The sequence below is a fragment of the Enhydra lutris genome, unplaced genomic scaffold, assembly GCF_002288905.1.
Source record: "Enhydra lutris kenyoni isolate GAN:26980312 unplaced genomic scaffold, ASM228890v2 scaffoldscaffold28, whole genome shotgun sequence".
Classification (NCBI taxonomy): domain Eukaryota; kingdom Metazoa; phylum Chordata; class Mammalia; order Carnivora; family Mustelidae; genus Enhydra; species Enhydra lutris.
The window spans coordinates 5,406,857-5,424,706 of NW_019154112.1; the positions used below are offsets into that span (position 1 = coordinate 5,406,857).

Below are 17,850 nucleotides of genomic sequence, written 5' to 3' on the forward strand. Positions count from 1 at the left end.
TGATGGAGCAGAATGAAAATCATTTATATGCTCTCCCCTAAGGTCAACTTAAGAGTGACCCTGTTTTGATAAAGCAGAGATAATTCTTAGAAAATAAAAAAAGGCAGCAGTTGAGCAAAAATACCTTCAAATGGCCATGGATTTATGTTCTCTGATACCATACCTCCACTTTTTTCACCTTGATTCCTTTGGAAAAGTTATGCTTGCATTATGCAGGTTCTAGACAGCCCTCTCATAAAATGCAGTTTCCTGTAGTTTGAGTCTGAGATCATGTATCCATTTGAGAGGAGACGGGTTTTCCCTGTGTGACAGACCACTCTGTTTTCCTCTCTGCTCTGAACTGAAGCAGGTGCTTTTCTTAGTTGCTTGAATGAGAGAGATGCTGCTCTTTCTCAGTAAGCCCAGGACTATTTTCCTAATGACTTTACTGAGAGGAAAGTGTTAAATTACTTGTAGGATTAGGCCAGGGTTATTCCTCCAAAAATAGGAAATCATTCTCGTGAGCCCATCTATCAGCAGGGCTCTGCACACTCTCAGTGAGCAGTTAGGACTAAGACTGACTCAGAGAAGGGCAGCTTCACCCTGAGGTTGGAGAAAATTAAAACAATGCTCCCAAATCTCTCAAATTGGAGATTGCGTGTGTATAGCTGGTAATCAGCTTCCCTTTCGCTTCTCAAGCTGTATTTTCTGGATAGGTAAGCCACAGAAATTTAAGATCATCCATGAGGATGTTTGTGTCATAACATTAAGAATGAAAATCGTCTCTAGAATTGCTGCTTTAGAATCTAAATGCAATTTTACTCCTCCTGGCTAAAGTGATTGTAATTTCTCTTAACTGGAGGAAATTTATCAGGAAGTTTGCTTTTAACTCCTATTCCTCTGTGTTGAACCAACTAGTCACCCATTAAAGTCCTTCTCATTTAAGAAATTTTCGGCGACCATTTCTAATCCTGTCTTTGCTCACTTTTGCCTTGAAACACAGCTGCTTGGATTTTTGGGCCACCTGAGTGTGCTAGCTTGTCCTGCTCACCGCCACCTCCTGCCTGGAGTATCCCTTGATAGGGACACCAGCCCAGTGTTCTGAGTATCTGGCAGGCAGCTGGGTGGGGCAGGGGCTGGGCAAGACTTCTGCAGGAGATGGAAGAACCTAATGGCTCTAGGTAGTAGTACCACATGGATCTATTTAAAAACCGTTAATGTGGTTCTAGTTGGATGGTTGGATAAGAGGGGGTGATGAGTGCTGTGCCCTCGAGCCTGCCTCCCCATTAACTTCCTTTCCAGGCTCCCAGAGGGCAGATCCACGTTGTTCTCATGTTGGACCCCCTTGGGGCTGGGCATTGCTTTGATATTTTTCATCCATTTTATCATCACATTTTCTTTTCCTCTCCTTTTTATAGAATGCTCTTGAGATCAAAGAATTCAAAAAGTACGGCCCCTTTGACCCTTATATCAATGCCAAGGTGTGTACGTTGCTGCCAGGATTTCTCTGCATCATTTCTCCAAGCTGCACTCCCTCTTTGGTCCTCTCTGGCTTCCACTCTCATCCACTCAGGCTCCTCATCTTCACCCTGACTATTGTCTGCTTCAGCCCATCTGCTTTTGGCTTGTCTGGGAATGGGATATTGCAGCTTCAGTGAGTTTGGGTTTTATTTTTAAAACCCATGCTAATTCTGGAAAGGTTGGGTGCTTTTCCCGGAATGTCTGAAAAGCTTAGAAATGGCCGAAATGGGGAAAGAGAAGGAACCATATTATATGCATAATTTACCATTGTGATTGCTAAAAATCATTTAAATTTGAAAAAGAAAAATTCAATTAAGAGATGTCAAACATATTAGCTTACTTTTTAATCAGCACAGAAAATGATTAAATTACACTAACTGGATTTAAAGATCTTTTTTACACTGCTTCTCTATTTCTTTTGAAGTGGAACTTCATTTTCAATAAGCTATTAGTGGAGGTGGTGGGGAAGGGGTATGATGACTCCATTTTACTCTTAAAAGCTGTCCCTTTGGGCTCATTCCTGATTTCCTTGAGTTCGTGCATTTCTTCCTGGGACTTTAAAGCCTCAGTTGCTCCTCCCCAGCTCTCAGCTTCTCTCACTGCTTGGTCACTCTGCCCCTGGGAGGGGGTCTGAAATAGGAAATGAAGTCGCAGGGTCAAGCAGGACACTGGCCTCCAGCCTTCCTCCCTGTGAGGCGGGGCGGGGGGGGGGGCAGGTTAGGCATGGTGATGAACGGCGCAGAGTCCCACCCTCCCCTCTCCCCGGCCTTCACCACACCAGGAGGCAGAGCTGTGGGTGCTGGTTAGCCTTTCTCCTTGGTGCTCTCACCTGCTGGTTTTGACCTGAGTTTCCACTCGGGTGAGGTTTGCTTTTGGCACCAGTCTGGAGTTTGGTTGAGTCAGTGCAGTTAGTCACATTAGCTACCTTTCCCTTGCTCGGAACACAGTAGCCTCAGGGAAGGGAAACATAAGGTGCTTCTACATGTTTCCAGATGCAAGGCAGATATTCTTTGAGAAATGCTGATTTAGTGAGTGAAGCTCCATGTGGGCCGTGCTCTTCAGCTGTTGGGACTTGATGGCGGAGAAGCAGTTCGATTTGGGGTAGTGGAATGCATTAGCTTTTGCTTGGCCCTCTCTCTGTAAATTCTGTTCTCTAATTTTCAAAAGAGGAAGATACCGTATCTTCATTTTCTTTCTTTCTTTCTTTTTTTTTTTTAAACTTGTTGTAGTAGTGGAGAAAACTCTTATTAAAGGTCACAGCCTTTCAAGTCAAGCCTGAGTTTGAATTCTGTGCTGCCACTGACTGGTTTTGTTGACTTAAATAAGTTACTTAAGTTCTGTGAGCCTCGGTTTCCTCTTCTGTAAAGTGCAGTGTACCATTTGGAGTTTAAGTAAGTGAATGCACATTAAGTACAACTATCTGATAACTAGTAGTATTTGAGATCTGACTTCTGAAGGGCATATACAGTCTGCTCTTTCTAAAGCGGTACTTTGGAATTTGTTCTTTGTTACCGATGGATTGAAGCTTAATGAAACATTGCTCAATTAGTCTGGTCAGGGTTTTGTTTTGTGGGGAGGTGCCTTGAAGTGATTGTTTTCGCACTCGGTAGTTAGTTTAGTTAGCTTATAAAGCTCTGATTAAAGGGTAAGTCTTTGGTTCTTTAAAGCACATTTTCTTATCCCTTGATTTCCCACACAAAAAAGAAAATTGGTCTAAATGGCATAAGAACATATTTCTCTTTTTGGAAACACTGCCCTTAGCCTCCCCCCGCCGCCCCACGAAAGGCTAAATGATGCAAATTGCACTAAGGGCTAAAGCTGTTTGGATTTTGCTATGAATGCAAACTCTCTGAGCTGGTTCGAATCGAACCTCGCTGGGTTTTATCCTGATTCAGTGGGTTTTTATTGACCTGGATTGTGTCTGGGAATTGTTTTGTGTGCTGAGTCCTGTCAGGCACCTGTAGAAATTAAGAAGTCTCAGGTGCGGGGCGCCTGGGTGGCACAGTGGGTTAAAGCCTGTGCCTTCGGCTCAGGTCATGATCCCAGGGTCCTGGGATCGAGCCCCAAGTCGGGCTCTCTGCTCAGTGGGCAGCCTACTTGCCCTTCTCTCTCCCTGCCTCCCTCTCCATCTACTTGTGATCTCTGTAAAAAAAAAAAAAAAAGTCTCCGGTGCCCGTTCTGGGAGCAGGGATGGTTTTCATCTTCCTCTTCGACATATGGAGCCTTTCTTTTTTCAACAAGTCAGCATACACCAGTCTCAAATGTAGGTTATCTGTAGCTATGGTGGAACTATTAAAATCGTTTATTTTCTCCCTTTTAAAATAATTTTAAATTAGTCTGAATATTGTAAGGTGAGCAATGGTCAAATTAGTTTTAGGGTATATCTCTTTCCCTGTCCACTTAAAAATAATTAAGTTTCAGAGCTGGAAGAGGCCGGAAGTTGTCTCAACCAGCTGTCTCCACATTCTGATCAGCTTGACTGGTTGCATCTGAATCACCCAGCAAGCTTTTGTAAAACTTTATCTTGACACAATTTTTAGCGTATAAAAAGTTGCAAGCATAATGCAGTGAACTGCATTGCACTCTTCATCTAGATTGACCAGTTGTTAGCATTTTGTCTCATTTGCATGCACATTTTCTCTCTCTCTCTCTCTCAAATGTATAGATATATTGTTGCTTAATTGATGATGAACTGTTTGATACGTAGTCATGGAGATCATGACCCTTTGACCCCAAATACTTTGGCATGTATCTCCTAAAAACAAGGGCATTCACTTGTACAACCATAGTACAGTTATCAAATTTAAGAAATTCAACATTGATACAATACTGGAATCTAATACAGAATCTGTGTTCAGATTTTACCCATTTCCCCAATAATATTCTTTATTGCAATTTTTTTCCTGGTCCAGTCCAGGATCACACATAATTTGGAACACTTCCTCAGCCCTTAGTCTTTTATGACTAGGAACCACGAACATGACATCCCTGGGTGGGACCGAACCACCAACCAACCATTCAGCGAACAGCTGAATCCACTAAGCGATTGCCACAGAGACCTGCAGCATTGATGGTATTGAAGAATACAAACCAGTCATTTTGTAGACTATCACTCAGTTTAAGTTTGTCTGATATTTCCACATATTTCCTGTTATTTCCTGAATCTGATCAATTCAGGCCCTACAATTTTAGCAGGAACGCTGCAGGAGTGATGTTATATTTCGTTCCTTCACGTTATGAGGCACGTGATGTCAGTTTGTCTCACTGTTAGATGAATGCTTGGTCAAGGTGGTTTGGGCTAGGTTGTTAAGCTTTTTAATAATAGTCTTCCTGGGCTTTACTTCTGAGGTGCTACCTTGGCAGGTCTGGGGTGGGACTCAGTTACTTTTAAGCTCCCTTATAATTCCAAAACGAAGCCAGTTTGAGAACCACTGATCTAGGCCAAGTTTGCATCCAGAGCAGGAATCCTTTTCTCTCACATGAAAGGTGAGCTGTCTGCCCTTTGCTTTATTTGGTTGTTTGTTTCTCTTGGTAACAACCAGGCTTCCTACTTGGCAGCCTCTTTTTGGATTCCACTGATTTTTGGTTTCTTACGCTTGGCTGATAGCTGTCTTCCTAAACTTTCCATCTTTTGATCAGGTTTCTGCCTTCCAGAGCATTTACAGAGTAAGTCTCGCTCTTCTTCTACATGGACCCAATTCTCATGTTTCTGCCATGTCTGCTAAATCTCAGGAGGTTCCAGTCTGTCCTTTTGTTCCAATTTTGGTAGGTTTCTGAAGCCTACACCATTGTTGCTACAGAGAGCTGTAGCTCAGTTGTTTCCAACTTTGGTGTCTATCAACAGTGGTCAAGAGTACAGTTGGGCTGCAGTCTAAGCACTGGGAAGTGTTGGCTTAGAATAGTTTCAAGAGGAGAAGAGCCACCAGAATGTTTCTGTATAGTTTTCTGTTGCTTGTAGTTTATGTGTATGTGAGATAGGTAGATAGGCATAAACATGTAGATAATATTACATAATATGTAATATTACATAATATGTAAATCGAATGGATTTACATATTAAATGGGGTCTCCATACTTAAAGAGTATTGGGGTCTTTTTTCTTAGAGGTACTGATTGTAGCAAGGAGAAATGGAAGTGAGTCTCAAGACAGGCAAGAATGGAGAGTGTGCAAAGACTTTGGAGGAAGTCTTCATCCTCAGTACAAATACATAGCAATATGATTTGGGAACTCTTGAGGTGTGAGGAGCACCTGTAGTAGGATTTGGAAGATGTGAAAGAGAAGGATTCTAAGTCCTGAGGAGTCGGTACTCTCCTTGGAATCCCTCCCTTTCTTGTGGATCCCTGAATCAACACTAATGACTTCCTGCCCTGGTAGTTGTCATGTCCAAAGGGGAGCTGGTAGGAAGAGCTCATTGTGATGGCCTGTGTTCAATAGTCGAGAGATGGAGTCACCGCAGACTTCAACTTAGGAATATTATATTTATCAGACCATGTCTGGCAAGACTGAACCATGAGAAAGAGACTTTCTACACTGTTAATTTGAATATAACATTCTGCAGAGACGTGGTTAGGCCGTTTTTAACAGAGGCAGGAAATTTACCTGGTAGTGATCAAGACCGTGCTTTCAGTAAGGCAGCTTTGTGGTAGCTGCCTTAGTTCTAGCAAACAACAACAACAAACCAAGATTTTTCTTTTTTTTCCTCCTGCTGGCTAGCTTAGAGTTTTACAGTTCTTCGGACCTTAATGGCATACTTTTTACAAAATCGAGGACAGATTATTCTGGTTGTTGGGAGACAGCTTGGATAGAAAAGAGACAGCAGTGTCTGCCTCAGAGTGAACAAGTTTTTCTGTACTGGGCTTTTAATGAGAATAAGCTGACTTTCTCTGCCCTGCTAATTGAGATGTAAAACCCTGAGAATCCTCTTAAAATTTCTTTGGGTTGCCACTCTGCCCTCGAACCACTGTAAAGCAAGCCCCTGTGTGTTTTGTTGATGAAGCTGTCTCTCATGGCAAAAACATGAAGCGACAGCTTTTGAGTTGGCTTATTCGGGAATGGGCATTCCAAATGGGTATCTTACGTGGTTGGTTTGGCACAGGGAACCCCAAAGATTTGCTTTCTGCCCAGAGTTTCCCCTTCCCTCCAACCTTTTAGGTTGACATAGAATGCACTCCTTGGGCCCAGTTGTATCACAGGAGGCCATTGCTAATGGGCTCTGTCCCGTGGCCAGCGAAGGCTGTCTGCACTTCAGCTGCTGATCTCCTTGGGCTGTGTTTGAGCTCAGTGCTGCTTCCTCTGTTTATCTGTGTGCATTTATCTTCGCATGTGGCTCCTGCTACCGCCCTTTCTGTCCTTATTTCATCAAAAAAATTTTTTTTGCTATCACTCTGGCCTTTGGGGGCCTCACTCCCAGCAGCTCTAGATCTTTGTGGTGCACTTGGTGTAGCTGGAAAAAATGATGCAGTCAAATGCCAGATCAAAAGCAGATGGAATTGCATGCATGTTTGGGTACTCCTGGTCTGTTACTTTTAACGTAATTAATAGAATTAAAGCGATTGTGGAAACATTTCACTTCTTACCTTTTGGTCACTGAGAGGTGCACAATATTGACCTGATGGACATACCACCTCATCAGCTTGGTTTCCCTAAAGTGGCAGAAGCCTCCTGGATCAATTTAGGAATCTCAAAATCTGATGGGAGAATTATTTTCATTAGTGCGTCTAAAAAAGGAGAGGTCATGGAAATTACTTTATTCCTGCTCTGATTATACATTGTCAGTAGTAGTTTAAAAAAAAAAAAAAAGAAGAAGAAGCACAACTGGAATGATTAGCATTTTGCTTCTGATGGTGGATGGAGCACAAACTTCTATTTCGTCCCAGGTTCTGTCTTTAGTTTGAAACACAATTGGTATTCAAGGACCCTGGGATTGTGAATCTGAACTGATGGTTGTATTACAACTTTGAATATTTTGCACCTCTCACAAAACATTCCTGTGTCTCATTGAGCCTTTGGGACACAGGCAACACTTCCCCGTGTGGCAGCTTGCGCATGCATTGATTGGTGCAGGCTCCTAGGGTAGGCACAGGGTGACATCAGGGTCCCAGGCTCCTCTGTGACTGAGCTCAGGCACTGCCCTCCCCAGGAAATGGCTGTTGGCTGAGATCTCCGAGAGTAACTTTTGGTGCTCTGCTCTTTTACTTTGATTGTTGGCTGGTTGATTTGCATGCAAGAAGCTGTGCAGATAATAAACTCTTTCAAAAAAAGCTTGTCTGTAAGGCAGTGGATGGTCAAGAAAACCAGAATCAGAAACTCCAGGGTTGATGGAACATAAATTGTAAAACCAGTTGAAATTTAAAATGAGTCAATGGCAGTGATATCATCAGCATTCATGTGTGTGGGGGCCTCTGCCCGGGGCCCGCCCCACGTTCCCCCATTCACTCTCCTTGCAGCCCGCGGACACTTCCTTCATGGCACACAGGAGATGGTAAATCTGAGGGGCACCACAGCCCCCGTTCTGGCAGTAACTGGGGCACACGGTGGCTGATCGGAGTAGCCGGCCTCATTTGTTGTCTTCATTCTGACCGGCTTCTAGTAGTCCCCAAATATTGCTGCTATTCTCTCGTTTAAATTTCAGCGGTTTTCCGGGTGTGCGTCCCAGTCATAGGCCAGTCTGCCAGGTGCCCTTCTGACAGGATCTGCTTGTCAATCCTTTAGAACAACGACAACGAGACAGCCCTGCACTGTGCCGCGCAGTACGGCCACACGGAGGTGGTGAAGGTCCTCTTAGAGGAGCTGACAGACCCCACCATGCGCAACAACAAATTCGAGACGCCCCTGGACCTGGCTGCTCTGTACGGGAGACTGGAGGTGGTGAAGATGCTCCTCAACGCGCACCCCAACCTCCTGGGCTGCAACACTAGGAAGCACACGCCCTTGCACTTGGCGGCGCGGAATGGCCACAGAGCTGTGGTGCAGGTCCTGCTGGATGCCGGCATGGACAGCAACTACCAGGTAGCCGGGCAGTCGCTTCCCCCACCCCCCGGGCTCCAGGGGCCACATCGTGGTGGGAGAGGCGCAAGGACCATGCTGCTGGGCTGTGTTCTTATTTAGCACGTTTCACATCCCGTCTCAGATGCTTCCATCCGTTGACTCATTTTCATGTGAAACTTCAGAGACAAACTCCTCAAGTGAGTCTGTTACTGATTTGTTGTTGTTTTTTTTTTTTCCTTTTCAGGGGTAATATATAGTCATTATGCCCTGAAAAGATGTGCTTGTGGACTCTCTCAAAATTAGAAAAATTTCATTATCTTCCTATACGGGCGTTCCCACTGCCGCTCTTTGCCACCTGCAAAGTCCCATCGATTTGATCTTGCCAACAAGAGACTTAGCGTTTCCCCGCGTAGTTAGCTTTGTCCATTCTGATGAATGACTATTCCTTAGCTTTTGCATCGACCAAAGCACCAAACCACACGTGAAGTTAAGATGTTGGTTGTTTCCCACCCACCCCCAACTCTCCTACTTTTCTTCTGATTTTTCCTCCCCCGACCTCTTCCCCCTACCGGGAAGGGCTGGAGCCTAAGGAGCTTCACCAGTAGGTGGCTCCCGGGGTTGCTATACAGTAATTCCTGTGTGGCCTGATGGTGGCACTTCAAACACACTTCACTTCCAGGCCACGATTGTGGTTCCAGAATCCAGACCAGAAAAGTGGGAAAGATAATGACAGAGGACTTTGTGCGGTTGATTTTACACTCCTTCCCGTTGTCTGTATTCCATTTGTCGTGTGGAGCCACGCCAAACCTGGGTCACTGTTCTGATGACATGCTGCTCTGCGCTCTCGTTTGCCTTCCAGACGGAGAAGGGCAGTGCTTTGCATGAGGCTGCTCTGTTTGGCAAGACTGATGTGGTGCAAATCCTGCTGGCTGCAGGTGAGAGGTCGGCCGCGCTCTCGTTTACACGGCATGCCGGGGTAGGCTTGTTCTCCCTAGCCTCCCCAGAGGGGGATTGTTGCTGGCTGCCCTTGAACCCAATGTATGTATGTCTCCATGGATTGACCACAAGTGTACGAATTGTTCTGAAAGAGCTGTATTAAATGGCTTTGGATGAAAAATGTTGGTCGTGCTACTGGGGGCATTAGGAGTCCGGGAATTTGACCCTCTTTGAGGCTGACTTGCAACTGCTCATTCCCCCCCTGGTCCACCTGGTGTGCTTTTCTAGGAATTGATGTCAACATAAAAGATAACCGTGGCCTGACTGCCCTAGACACTGTCCGGGAACTGCCTTCTCAAAAGAGCCAGCAGATAGCGGCACTTATTGAAGGTACCCGTTCATCGCCTGTTGGGGCGACCTGGGGACACACTGGCCGAACCAAGGCATTTGCATTTGGTGCAGCTCTTTTTTGTCTTTCCATGTAGATCACATGACTGGAAAAAGAGGTGCGAAAGAGGCCGAGAGAACCCCCACGTCCCAGGGACCTCTCATCTCCAGTATGGACTCCGTATCCCAGGAGTCTCAGGGTAAGGTGGCCTTTCTGCGCCAGTCAAGGAGCTCTCAGCTTGAAGAGATGAATGGTCTTTGGTAGAAGAGAAAAAGCTTAATTTAAATAATAACTTCAGGGGATTGGGAGTGCTTAATAAGTTCATATTCACATTTATTGTTTCCTAGCTAGTATCTGAACTTTTATTGGACAGAGCTTAGGCCTTTGACTTCGGACCTCTTCTTTCCTATTTTATCTTATTCTCACTTTTATAGTTGGCTCTGTGAGGTCTGTTCGGGGATGTGTTGTAGGTGGGATGATCTCAAGGTAAATTCAGATCTTGAGCAAAGTTTTCCTAACACACACTACCCTGCTGTGGGCATAGCTGGCCCTCAGTAAATACTGAGCGAGTACCACCTAGTTGGTAGACGTGTAGATGGCAGATTTTGGTTCTGTATCACTTGGCCAACAGATGTGGTCTGGGCACCAGCTTGGGCAGTCCAGCCTCCCCATCATTAGCCACAATCTACCCTTTCAGATTTATTGAGCAGCCTTCTGGGTCCTAGGTATGATGAATGAGACAGACAGAATACTGATGGACACCTTCCCTCCAATACAAAGCATAGTAAAGAAGGCCAGAGGAATAGCACAACGCACCAGTCCTGAAACGGGAAAGGGATTTTTCAGAGGGGTGCAGACGTATAAGGTTAAGGGGTGCTCGACCTATCTTCACTGTGGAGTCCTTGTCTGCCCCCACCTCCGCCGCCCCTGCTTTTTTTGTTTACCTCATAATCCACTGGTGATGGGCTTAGTAGTTCACTAAACTCTTAGCTTTCAAGGATTTTACAGTAACGGTTTTGACTGTTTGCCAGAGACCCAGAGATCTCTGGTCCACAACAGTCTGTAACTTTTCAGCGTCCCATGTTTGAGTCCCAGGTAGTCTGATGTTCGTGTTCTCTGGTGAGTTTAACCTTGCACAGCGCCTCCGCATCAGAAAGACTTCACCATCCTCTCTTTTGCTTGAGCACATGGAGGTTTCTTCTAAGAATTTGAAACGATTACTTAAGTTTCCAGTTATACTTTGCCACATTTTATGGTTTAAGTTTATGCTATGGCGGTGTTGAGGTTTTGGGAATTTTTAAGGTCTTGGGAGGGAGGTATCCCTCATAGATGTCAAGGGTTTGCTATATTGAATTAGAGAAAAATCTCTTTGAGTCTCAGGGTATAAAGAGCAACTGAAACTCTGTATTTATTCCTATCCATGGAGCAAAGCAGTTGTTTTATTTTCCTGCTCTCAGTTACGGTTTGTCAAGTTCAGGTTGACAAGGGGCTTGAGGTGGTTGGAAGGGGGTTGGGTAGTGGTTGGAAATCTGAGATTATGCTCTCCATCCATTGACTCTTGCTCTCTAACCTGCTCAGGTGATGTGGAGAAAGCAGTGACTGAACTGATCATTGATTTTGACATAAACGCTGAAGAGGAGGGTCCCTACGAGGCGCTGTATAACGCTGTCTCCTGCCATTCGTTGGACAGCATGGCCAGTGGCCGATCATCTGACCGAGACTCCATGAACAAGGAGGCCGAGGCAGCAGGAGTGAAGACTACTGGAGTGAGGCCTGTATGTGGCCTAGGGCCCTCGACAGACAAACGGGGGCTGTGTTGTCAGCCTGTGTTTTGGTGGAGCGCCGGGAGAGGAAGTATGCGCCAAGTGCCTGCTAGCTTTCCAGAGGCCTGCATCCTACTCCCCTTGTTCTCCTAGGCCTCTCCCACATCTCTCTTGCTTTTTGTGGTTAATCTAAATAGATCCCCTTGAGGTAGAATTTTGGCTTTTCTGATTTCAATATAACATGTCTGCGTTGTTCTGTTAGTTTTTGGTATTAGAGCAAATTGAAGCATTTTTTCCATTTAGCCTTGTGCGGCTTCTGTCTTTGGGGTCTTAGCTGTATGTTGATAGTTTTCTCTCCTGAGAGCAGTTCCACAGTGGAAGAGCTCACTGAAGCAAGTTCTCGTCTCCCCTGAGTGCATCCTCACCTTCCATTTGCCCTCAGAATGGTATCCATTTGGATCTGGACGGATTCTGCATTAAGCAGGGTTGTAGCAGGACTTAATTGGATATCGCATGTGTTAGTATGTGGCATTCCTGTTTTTCCCAGTTATAATCTCTCTAGCCATTTCTTTCTCAAGGTCCACCTTCCCATCTGACTGCTCCTTTCTCCAGTGCTTGCTTCTGCCTCCAGTCTTGTCCATTGTTCTCAAGAGGTTTTACTCCCTTTTTCTCCCTTAGGGTTTTACTCTGAGCCCAAGCCTGAATCACTGTTCCCCTGACCGACCTTCCTACATAGCCAGTACAATAATCTGAGGTTTTGAGCACCGCATTTTTATTGAACCTGCCACTGCTCTTAGTCCCAGTGATCCCAGCTTGAGGCAGATTTCCAGGTGTATATTATTCCTTCCTGTAGTAGAGGCCAGCCTTATCCCTTTTGGTCTGAATCTGCCTTATGACCATTCAGATGAACCTTTGGCCACTGGGTGATCCTTGGGTTTTTCAGATGTGCCCTGGGAATGGCTTGGTGTTTCTTAGTGTTCTTTTTTATTAGGCTTAGTACTGTTTTTTGTTTGCCTGGTCCTAGAACAGTGCCAGCATTTCTGTATGAATTTCGGAAAGGCCCACCTGTCTTGTGGTAGCCCACTGGAGTGGGTATTCTCAAGGACCGGTAAGACTCCTTATGAGTGGTGGAAGCACGTGCTTCTGTGGACAGAAGTGATTTCCTGTGCTTCCGCCTTAGGTGCAGTGAAGCAAGCAAGCCGGCCTGTGGAGGAAGGCATCGTTTTTTGTGGTACTTACAGGTGATGTCCATTAGAGGGAGCCGGAGGCCTTACCAGAGGAACACATGGTTCCTGAAGCTAGCTCTGAATTACCAAGTTCCCGTGGGCTTCGCCACTGATTTATAGTCTCTTTGTTCTGTCCCACTCCAAGAATCTGTCCTCCGGTGGACTTGCTAAGTAAAAACTGATGCATCTTGGGATGCGTGCTTTGCCATTCTTACTTGAATATGTGGTGGCTGTACTACCTGCCTGGCTCTTGGTAATGAACCTTGGCCAGGGGACTGTTTGTTCTACACCTTACAAATGCCGTGGATGGTGAGCCTAACTCAGCTCAGCCCTTGCAGGCCCCTGGGCCAGCGTTCTCACGTTCAGGAAAAAAGAGGCTCCTGCTTCTCTTTCTTTCCAGTGTCTCTGGTGATCACTTCTTGCACAAGAGGTGTTCATCTTGTTCTTTCTAGGCTCCTTTAGTCTTGAGAAGGCTTCTGGGATGGGTCCTTTTTGTCGTTGTTGTGTTTCATTTTGTTTTTCCCTGGCTGTTTTTGTCCCAGGGTTGGATAGCTGGTGTAGATGACAGGCCTGCTGCCTTTGCTAGTCCCTTCCATACATGGTGCCCCTTGGAAGGAACCAAGCTTGTTTCTGCCCTGCTGTAGGAAGACCGGCTAGGGAAAGTGGAACTCACTGGGAAATGTGATCTCATAGCCTTGTTTGGCTTGAAAAGACGGATCTGTTTTAAGGTTGTTGCCATTAGGCATCCATTGGGTTCCGGGGAGTGTAGGAATGACTGATTTATCAAGATAGAATCTGGAGGGGCGAAGTGTATTTGAACAGAGGGAGGTCATGGATGCCGAATGCTAACCGAATGCTACCTAACGCTGGCTGCTCCTGCTGCTCCTGGGACATGGATTTGTCTTCCAGACTTTTCCAAGGCTCTTGCATAATTCGACATGTTCCTCTACCCTTTCATAAATATTCTTGTCCTAGCAACACAGTGAACTAACCTACAAGGCTGGGAATGAGCCTGCAAGCCAATTCCTGGGTCAGGTTCCCACTCCCTTCCCTATAGAAACATTGATTATGGAGCAGGATTAGGACTTTGGACTGTAAACAACGCTGCCCGGTCCCTTAGGTACTATGGCAAGCTTCTCCCCAGCCTTCTGTCACCAAAGGTGGTGTGTATTACTGAAATTGTCGGCCACATTTGACCTCCCTAATCCCTGCTTCAGGGTGTTTCTTGCTCTAGGGCAGGGACTGCAAAATGTGGCCCACAGGCAGCTGCCCATTTTTGTGAATAAAGTTTTATTGGAACACGGCCACACTCATTTGCATATCTTCTCTGGCTCTGTGGTACTGCTGTGGCAGTGGCGGGGCTAACTGCAAAAGCCTAAAATATTTTCTCCACGGCCCTTTAAGAAAGAGTTCACCAACTCTTACTCCAGGGCAGACAACCGGCAAATATTCCTTTTTGAAATGGGCAGGGATGAAAGGTTTTAGTATGTGAGCGATGCGTGATACTAGTCATTGAAGGAGGTGACCAAGAACTGGATAGAGACCAGTTCTGAGCTTCGACGAATAAATGGGGGTAACGTTAAAGTTTGAACAGGAATTGACGTTTTTTGTCCTTGATTGCTTTCCTCATTACTTCCTTAATAACGTGGGTTTGTTTGAACTCTGACAAGTTGATTGCTTTGATTTACTGCTGCTTCTTTTTAACCAGTCTGAAAGTTGAGCCACTGGCTTTTCTAGGCTAGAGTTTTATTATGGATATTGGACATTTTCTGATAAGGCAGGGCCATGGTTTCAGTGCTATTTCTCACTGTGGTCTAGAATATGAAAGCTGTGTTTATACTCTCTGCTACAAACATCAGAAAGTGAAGAGCATGCTGGCCGAAGTGTGTGTGTGTGTGTGTGTGTGTGTGTGTGTGTGTGTGTGTGTGTGGCGGGGGTGGGGGGGTAGGGGGGTACAGATACTAAACCATGTGTTTAGGTACTGATCCTTGAGTTTAATCTCTCAGGGGAGTTCTTTACATTCTTCTTCATTTCCAAGAGCTAAGATAAGAACAGAAAGTTAGGTAATCGAAAAAAGAGATAGTAAAATACTTTTTGAAAAAAGAGATAGTGAAATACTTTTTCTCTTCTACAGAGGGAACGGCCACCGCCTCCAGCAAAGCCACCACCTGATGAAGAGGAGGAAGACCGCATAGATAAGAAGTATTTTCCCTTGACAGCTTCTGAGGTAGAGGGTTGAGGGTTTATTGCCATCACTAAAATACGATTTTTTGCAAGTACCTTGATGTGTGCTTAAAGAAGACTTTTCTTTCTCATTTGCTTATCGCCTTTTTGGATTAGTAAATTTTGTGCATATCAGTAATCTGGAAGAAGACCTTTCCAACCCATTCAGAAATAGGAAGGAAAGAATTGTAATGGAGCTGTCCAGCGGATAGGCCAATTATTGATCCACATTACACATTGAAAGTAAACCGTCCACATTCCTCCTGGCTCTAGTAGCTAAACAGTTTGACTTCTTGCTTGTTTTGTTCCTGTGTCCTCTTTTGATACAAAATGTGGAGTATGGCCTTAATCGCTGTTCTGTAGACGATATCCTATTAGCGAACTTTGGTGGTTCTGCCCCAAGTGTCTTATTTCTGTTTTCACATTTTTCTTCTCCATTTCACATGAAGAATCCACCAGGACAAACATGGAAAATGTCATGAAGACTCATTTTAGAAGAGAAATAGGAGTCGTGGGGGTGGGAGAAAGCAAAGAAGGTTATTTGAGAAGACTAATCCACCTTTTTTTGTTTGTTTGTTTTGTTTTTAAGATTTTATTTATTTATTTGACAGAGAGAGATCACAAGTAGGCAGAGAAGCAGGCAGAGAGAGGAGGAAGCAGCCCCCCCCTGCTGAGCAGAAAGCCCGATGTGGGGGTCGATCCCAGGATCCTGAGATCATGACCTGAGCCGAAGCCAGAGGCTTTAACCCACTGAGCCACCCAGGCGCCCCACTAATCCACCTTTTTAAAGAAGAATTATTATCATGGGGCAAATAGTTCAATCTTTCTTCTTGGTTGTATGAAGAAATCATATTTTCTGTGAGCTTTCATTTTCAGAATGCTCCTTTAATCCTTACCACTGTGCAGAGAATATGTTTATTCAGTATTTATTCAAAATATTATATAAATTTCATTATTTTGTTGCTCATTCAGTGGTCTGTTGTTCTTTAATTTAAAAATCAGCTGAGGGGCGCCTGGGTGGCTCAGTGGGTTAAAGCCTCTGCTTTCATCTCAGGTCATGATCTCAGGGTCCTGGGATCGAGCCCCACATCGGGCTCTCTGCTCAGTAGGGAGCCTGCTTCCCTCTCTCTCTCTCTCTCTGCCTGCCTCTCTGCCTACTTGTGATCTCTGTCAAAGAAATAAATAAAATCTTTAAAAAAAAAAAGCTGATATAAACTAGTCATCTAAGTCTCATTACTTTATCCCTAGAAGGTCATATATTGCCACAGACCATCCAGTGAGACAGGTTCTTTGACTTAGTAGAAACTCATGGAACCAGAAGGAAGGCTTTTATTTAACAAAATGGATATTAAATACAAGGATATCCTTTTAAGAACGTAAAAGTCAGTGTTGGAAATAGGGGAAGATGTTTATGCTGGGTGCAAATTCTGTCCCTATTTCTTTGTATGCCTTCATTACAAAATGCTTATTATCAGGTTTCAACTAAAGGGTCTCTAGAATTATAGCCTCTAAGGTGATAATACATTACTAGCAGTTAGAAGTGCATGTAGCAGATCCCTGCATATTTTTAATATGGAGATTTGCTTCCTTAACTCCATTTTTATAAGGAGAAACCTTTACTTATGTTACTTACGGAGCACGTTCAACTGGGGCTAAGTCTCTACAAATGCCTTATGCCACGTCTTTAACAAGGACTTAGACTAAAATTCCTAATGCCCAAGGATAAATGCAAGGCTCTTAAAGAAATATTAGATAATGAAGACTTTCTATTCTCCTCAGGCTTTTCAGAGAATGTGATTTGTTGATAATAGTGTCAACAGAGGGGCACCCAGGTAGCTCAGTCAGTTAAGTGTCTTTCTGCAGCTCAGGTCATGATCACTGGTCCTGGGATCTGGACACATTGCTGGGCTTCCTTTTCAGTGGGGAGTCTGCTCCCTCTGCCCTGCCCCCCCACCTCATACATGCATACACGTGCTCTCTCTCTCTCAAATAAATAAAATCTTTAAAAAAAAACAATAGTGGGACGTCTGGGTGGCTCAGTTGGTTAAGCAGCTGCCTTCGGCTCGGGTCATGATCCCAGTGTCCTGGGATCGAGTCCCACGTCGGGCTCCTTGCTCAGCAGGGAGCCTGCTTCTCCCTCTGCCTCTGCCTGCCATTCTTGCTCTGTCTGCCTGTGCTTGCTCTCTCTCCCTCTCTCTCTCTCTGACAAATAAATAAAATCTTAAAAAAAAACAAAAAACAAAAAACAAACAATAGTATCAAGAAATAAGGGGAGAAATTTCCATATTACTCTCCTGGATGTGGAGACTCTGAGATGCTTCTTCTAGGACTTGCTTGTGAATAGTCTGAAATTCTGGGTCAGTTGGGCCACTGCAGTCAGGAGTTGAAAGACCATGAGAACCCCAGCTTTGCTTACTTAGTGATTATAAGTAAATAAGTACAGAGGAGATGTGGTCTATGTCATTATCCTTTTAATGATCAAAGCAGATTTTCTTTGCTGTAGTTTAAATGACTAGGTCTTCTCCAGCAGTGAACTTTTATTTCTTTTTCTTCAGACTCTAGTCTTCCCTGTTTTGATTTCTTACTTAGTAGGCTTTACTACCCTAACCCTCATATCCTAGGAAGCACTGGCTCATCACAGTTGACTTTTATGTTTGGCAGGCCATCTGCTTCAATGTTTGTGTCCCATTCCCTAGGCTTGTCATTGTCAGGTGACCCATGGAAGCCTTTAAGGGAAGCTGAGTATAGCTGTCTCCAGGGGAGCTTATCAGATTAATGACCAGGTCATGAAACGGGCTTAAAGAAATTAAACACATACACATGTGT

The 17,850-nt window shown here is 44.7% G+C and overlaps 1 protein-coding gene across 2 annotated transcripts in view; it reads left to right on the forward strand.

Moving 5' to 3' along the window:
* Nucleotides 1-17,850, forward strand: part of LOC111152173 (ankyrin repeat and sterile alpha motif domain containing 1A) — a 178,346-nt gene that overhangs the window by 73,378 nt on the left and 87,118 nt on the right. Inside the window, exons 4-10 of one of the 2 annotated variants that reach the window (XM_022510537.1) lie at nucleotides 1,398-1,460; nucleotides 8,213-8,509; nucleotides 9,348-9,423; nucleotides 9,713-9,814; nucleotides 9,910-10,011; nucleotides 11,391-11,587; nucleotides 14,936-15,028. In XM_022510537.1, coding sequence (XP_022366245.1) covers nucleotides 1,398-1,460; nucleotides 8,213-8,509; nucleotides 9,348-9,423; nucleotides 9,713-9,814; nucleotides 9,910-10,011; nucleotides 11,391-11,587; nucleotides 14,936-15,028 — 930 coding nt within the window. The remainder of the gene's footprint in view (nucleotides 1-1,397; nucleotides 1,461-8,212; nucleotides 8,510-9,347; nucleotides 9,424-9,712; nucleotides 9,815-9,909; nucleotides 10,012-11,390; nucleotides 11,588-14,935; nucleotides 15,029-17,850) is intronic. The other variant, XM_022510538.1, reaches the window with a different exon arrangement.